Below are 5,451 nucleotides of genomic sequence, written 5' to 3'. Positions count from 1 at the left end.
CATGCGCATAGGCAGCCATTCACAGAATGGCGATCTTTGTGCATGCTCAAAGCCCCCCCATTACATTTAAACTTTAAAGGTAAGGACTTACCTTTAAAGTTTAAAGCCCAAACTGGCCTCCCTTAAGTCCCGGACTCCTCCGGATAGGTAAAGCAAGGGATTTAAAAAAAAATTTTTAACAAATGCTCAGGGCGAAGCTTTGCCCAAGCGCATATCGCTGTTTTTTAAAAAAAATGGCGGGGGGAAACCAGAAGCCTCAGCCTTCCGACGGAAATGGCTAGGCACCGGTGGAGAGCGATCAGACACCGGGGTACATCGGAAGCAACCGTTGCACTCAGGATACCACCACTTGGGACCTAGTGGCAGAGTGCAAAGGTGTAAAGGGCTTTACTTCGGTTAGGGACAGGAGGCAGATGTTTGCCGTCTGAACGCCGGTGAGTACAGCGATTGCAACCGGCACCTATACCGATGTAAAGCCCCCGTCTGAACGCACCCAGAGTGTTGGACTGGAGGGGCCATTGGCTTGGTCCAACATTGGCTTCTCTTATGTTCTTATGTAATATATCTCCCCACGGCCACCTATAGTAATTAAGACGGGGCAGAAGCCAGGAGGTAGTTCTTCCGTGCATGCTCTGAGGAAACGAACAGACGCTGCACGCAAGAAACACTGTTCACTTCAATGGTGCCTGCATGGCAGAGCGCCTGGCCGGAGCCAGTCTGTGCAATCCTATGCAGAGACTCGACTCCGCTGTGAGTCCACTCATTAAATAACTCCGCATAGGACAGCACCCAACGTAGCTCTCTGATCTACTGTATTTACAGTGCACCTGTTTCCCTGATCCAGAGGTGTAAGCCGTGTTAGCCGTGTTGCTGCAAGATAGTAAAAAGCCCAGTAGCACCTTTCAGACTAACAAACTTTATTATAGCATAAGCTTTTGAGAAACACAGCTCTCTTTGTCAGATGCATGGAGAGCATGAAGTAAATGGCCAGAGATATATATAGGTGGTGACTGGCCAGGTTCTTCATATATATAGGTGGTGAGAGCCAGTTTGGTGCAGTGGTTAAGTGTGCGGACTCTAATCTGGGAGAAATGGGTTTGATTCCCCACTCCTCCACCTGCACCTGGCTGGATGACCTTGGGTCAGTCACAAGCTCTGGCACAGCTGTCCTTGAAAAAGAGCAGTTTGTGTCAGAGTTCTCTCAGCCCCACCCACCTCACAGGGTGTCTGTTGTGGGGAGGGGAAGGGAGAGGAGTTTGTAAGCCGCTCTGAGACTCCAAGTGAAGGGTGGGGTATAAATCCAATCTCTTCTTCTTCTTCATAACCTCCATGCATACGATGAAGAGAGCTGTGTCTCTCGAAAGCTTATGTTACAATAAAGTTTGTTAGTCTTAAAGGTGCCAATGGGCTTTTTACTCTTTCCGTGAGACCCAGATGGACTCCACGTGTGGAATCAATAGGATGAGACATCTAGTAAGCAATGTAATAGGACAAGGGTTAAAGCAGTCAGGAACACAGCACACCACATTCGCCAATGCAGAAAATGGTACTACACCAGTATAAAAAGTAAGCAGCAAGAGTAGGGTAATACAAAGAGCAAACAGGGGAAGGGTGGCCAGGTAAGTTGCAGAGCCCCCCCACCCCCCGGTCCAAAACAGTCCAGTGGCACCTTTAAGACCAAGTTTTATTCAGGTACAAGCTCTCCCTCCTCTGTGAGGACAGATCTGCACGCCCGCCCCCCCAATAGCTAGCAATCCAATACAGTCCAGTGGAGCCTGAGCGGTGGGTGTTGCCTTCTGACACACTTCTGGTGATGTCAGGGGGTGTGGCATATGCAAATGAGTTATGCTAATGAGCTCCTGCACCTCTTTTTCTACAAAATGACCCCAGATTATGGTTTTAGAGTTGTTTTAATTGTAACTTATGCTTTTAATGTAATTGATCTGTTGTTATGCAAGCCGCCCTGAGCCGACCTCGGCTGGGAGGGCGGGGAAGAAATTCAAAATATAAATAATAAATAAAAATTTTACAGCTGCCAGGCGGGCAGTGCGGTCTGGCCCATTACCTTCGACCTGATCGTACTTCTGGTTGTAGAAGCAGAAGTTGTCCGCCAGCTCCCGGCGCACCACGGCCTCCTCGACGAAAGCGTCCACCGATTCCTTGCACCTGCGGCGGTGCTTGGAGACCTCCAAGATGGCTCTCTGGACAGCAAGCTGGCCTGCCGGAGAGGCCAGGGAGAAGTCACTGTACGCGCCCACTGGCCGTGAGGAAGCTTTTCAGCACCACAGAAAACATGCCAGTTTGGTGTAGTGGTTAGGAGCGCGGACTCTAACCTGGGAGAACCAGGTCTGATTCCTTCACTCCTCCTCCACATGCAGCCGCTGGGGTGACCTTGGGTCAGTCACAAGTCCTCTCAGAGCTGTTCTCTCAAGGGCAGTCCTCGAGTGAGCTCTCTCAGCCCCACCTGTCTCACAGGGTGTCTGTTGTGGGGAGGGGAAGGGAAAGGAGATGGTCAGCCGCTCTGAGACTCCTTTGGGTCGTGAAGGGTGGGGTATATATCCAATCTCTTCTTCTTCTTCTTCTTGAAAGCTATCAGTGAAGGGGAGCTCAACCTCCCTAGGCAGCTGATTCCACCTTTGAACAACTCTGACCTCCGCACAACAGACACCCTTTGAGGCAGGTGAAGCTGAGAGAGCTCTGACAGAAACTGCTCTTTTTCAAGAACAGCTCTTATCAGAACTACGGCTTGCCCAAGGTCATCCAGCAGGTGGAAGCGGAGGAGTGGGGAATCAAACCCGGTTCTCCCAGATTAGAGTCCGCGCACTTAACCACTGCACTAAACTGGCTGGACAAATAGTCAGAGATGCTTTAGGCTGGTCCTGCATTGGGTAGGGGGTTGGACTAGATGGTCTCTAGGACCTCTTCCAACTCTGCAACAATTCTATGATTCTATGACCTACTCACCAAAGTGGAACCAGGGCGAGAGATTGCTCAGAGCAGCCTTGTTTGGATTGTTCCTTTCTGTGCCGAAGAACTTCAGACGGTCCTCCACGAACTCCTCCAGCACCGCCAGGCCGGCGGCCGTACCCGGCTTGGCCCATCGCACCTCCTTGACCGAGCGGTCGACCTGCAGGCTGGCGAAACACGCATCCCAATCGACCACCTGGGAAAGTGGAAACAGCGCAAGAGGTTAGTCGTCAATGAGGAGGCGTCCTGGAATACAAAGGCTCAAGTCCAGAGTTGGCGGGCAGACCAGAACTGTCCGTGAGACTGTTCTCTCCAGAGGCCGTCTGCTCTTTTCACACTGGTGTGACTCTTCCGTCTCTTGGTCGTGCCAGGCCTCTAAAGCGCACAACAGCTTTCAGCGTGGGCATCGTGTAGTAGTGAATACCAATATTTATTTATTTATTTTATCAAATTTCTATCTCACCCTCCCGCCAGAGCGGCTCAGGGCGGCTTACACACAACTTTAAAACCAGCATAGGTAAAGGTTCCCTTGCTCTTGCTCGAAAGCCAGTCGAGTCCGACTCTAGGGTTGCGGTGCTCATCTCCGTTTCAAAGCCGAAGAGCCAGCGCTGTCCGAAGACGTTTCCGTGGTCATGTGGATGGCATAACTAAACGCCGAGGCGCACGGAACGCTGTTCCCTTCCCACCGAAGTGGTACCTATTTATCTACTTGCAATGTCTTGCTTTCGAACTGCTAGGTTGGCTGGAGCTGGAACTAGAGACGGGAGCTCACTCCGTCATGCGGCACACTCGGGTCTCGAGCTGCTGAACTACCGACCTTTATTCAGCGTCTTAACCACTTGAGCCACCGCAGCTCCCAAAACCAGCATAAATATATACATAAAATACAGTTCAATGAAATTCCAAATAAATACAGTTAGAACCATTTAGATGTGGCGGTATCATGTAATTAAGTGCAAGTGCAGCACAGCCGATGAAATCATTCTTACTGAAACACCTGGCGAAAAAGCTCAGTTTTCACGGCCCCGTGGAATTGCTGGAGGCCCCGCAATGCTCTGATCTCACTAGGGAGTTCATTCCAGAGCGTCAGCGCCGCCAAAGAGAACACCCTGGTGCTAGTTGCTGCCAGCTTGGCGTCCCTAGGCCCAAGGAGGGCCAGGCGGTTTTGTGTTCCAAATCGCAGTGCTCTCTGGGGGACATGCGGGGAAAACCTCAGGTAGGCAGGCCCCTGACCATAAAGGGCTTTAAAGGTCAAAACCAGCACCTTGAAGTAAATCCAGAACGCTATCGGCAGCCAGTGCAACGACTTCAGCACAGGTTGAAGAAGAAGAGAAGAGACTGGATTTATATCCCGCCCTTTACTTGGGAGTCTCAGAGCGGCTCACAAACTCCTTTCCCTCCCACTCCCCACAACAGACACCCTGTGAGGCAGGTGGGGCTGAGAGAGCTCTGACAGAAACGGCTCTTTTTCAAGAACAGCTCTGACAGAGCTTGTGATTGACCCAAGATCACATCAGCAGGTGCGATTGGAGGAGTGGGGAATCAAACCCGGTTCTCCCAGATTAGAGTCCACACACTTAACCACTAAACCAAACTGGCTCTCGACAATAAGTAGACAATATTGACCTTGATAGACCAAGCTGGCTCCTGCACAGGGAGGCCCATCAACAGCCTGCCTGCAGCGTCCTGCACCAGCTGCGGCTTCCGGAGTCGCCCCAAGGGCAGCCCCATGTAGAGAGCATTGCAGTAGTCCAGCCTCGAGGTGACCATAGCGTGGATCGCTGAAGCCAGATCGTTGCGTTCGAGGAAGGAGATCAACAGTTAGTTAGGGGCTGTACCCTAACCTGTATGGCCCGGCCCGGCCTGATCTCATCAGATCTTGCAAGCTATGCAGGGTCGGACCTGGTTAGTACTTGGAGGGGAGACCAGCAAGGAAGTTCGGAGTCGCTACGCAGAGGCAGGCAAGGGCAAACCATCTCTGTTCAAGTCGTCCCTTGAAAACCCTTACAGGGTCACCATAAGTCAGGTGTCGACAACAAAAAATACACACATCAAGACACACCCATATCTCATTCCCACAGATGATTGTTACCTCCGCCTGGACGGTGCTGGGGTAAGGGTGCCGGATGACAGGTGGGAATTCGGTCAGAAACTCCGCCAGCCGGTCATGAATCTTCCGCCGAATCGTCCTCGCGCCGTACTCCTGCTTGTCAGAGGCCACCCAGCAAGGGACAATGTTGTGCGCATCCACCTGGGGTGCCAGACCCAAAGCAAAGGAAAAAAGAAGAGGAGATTGGATTTGTACCCCACCCTTCACTCGTCTCAGAGCAGCTCACAATCTCCTTTCCCCTCCCCTCCCCTCAACAGACACCCTGTGAGGTCGGTGGGGCCGAGAGCTCTCTCAAGAACTGCCCTTGAGAGAAAAGCTCTGAGAGAACTTGTGACTGACCCAAGGTCACACCAGCAGCTGCACGTGGAAGAGCG

General features: G+C 51.8%; 1 protein-coding gene across 1 annotated transcript in view; it reads right to left on the bottom strand.

The window, feature by feature from the left end:
- LOC107122831 (deoxyribodipyrimidine photo-lyase-like) overlaps positions 1 to 5,451 on the bottom strand; it is a 22,698-nt gene that overhangs the window by 8,170 nt on the left and 9,077 nt on the right. The window contains exons 5-7 of the mRNA XM_015425972.1: positions 5,060 to 5,218; positions 2,965 to 3,163; positions 2,066 to 2,218 (exon numbers count right to left, since the gene is read on the bottom strand). Of these exons, the coding sequence (XP_015281458.1) occupies positions 2,066 to 2,218; positions 2,965 to 3,163; positions 5,060 to 5,218 (511 nt within the window). The remainder of the gene's footprint in view (positions 1 to 2,065; positions 2,219 to 2,964; positions 3,164 to 5,059; positions 5,219 to 5,451) is intronic.

Source organism: Gekko japonicus, unplaced genomic scaffold (assembly GCF_001447785.1).
Source record: "Gekko japonicus isolate JY-2015 unplaced genomic scaffold, Gekko_japonicus_V1.1 scaffold3730, whole genome shotgun sequence".
Taxonomy (NCBI): Eukaryota; Metazoa; Chordata; class Lepidosauria; order Squamata; family Gekkonidae; genus Gekko; species Gekko japonicus.
Note: the sequence above shows the minus strand (reverse complement) of the source record. Positions and strands in the feature narration are given on the sequence as shown.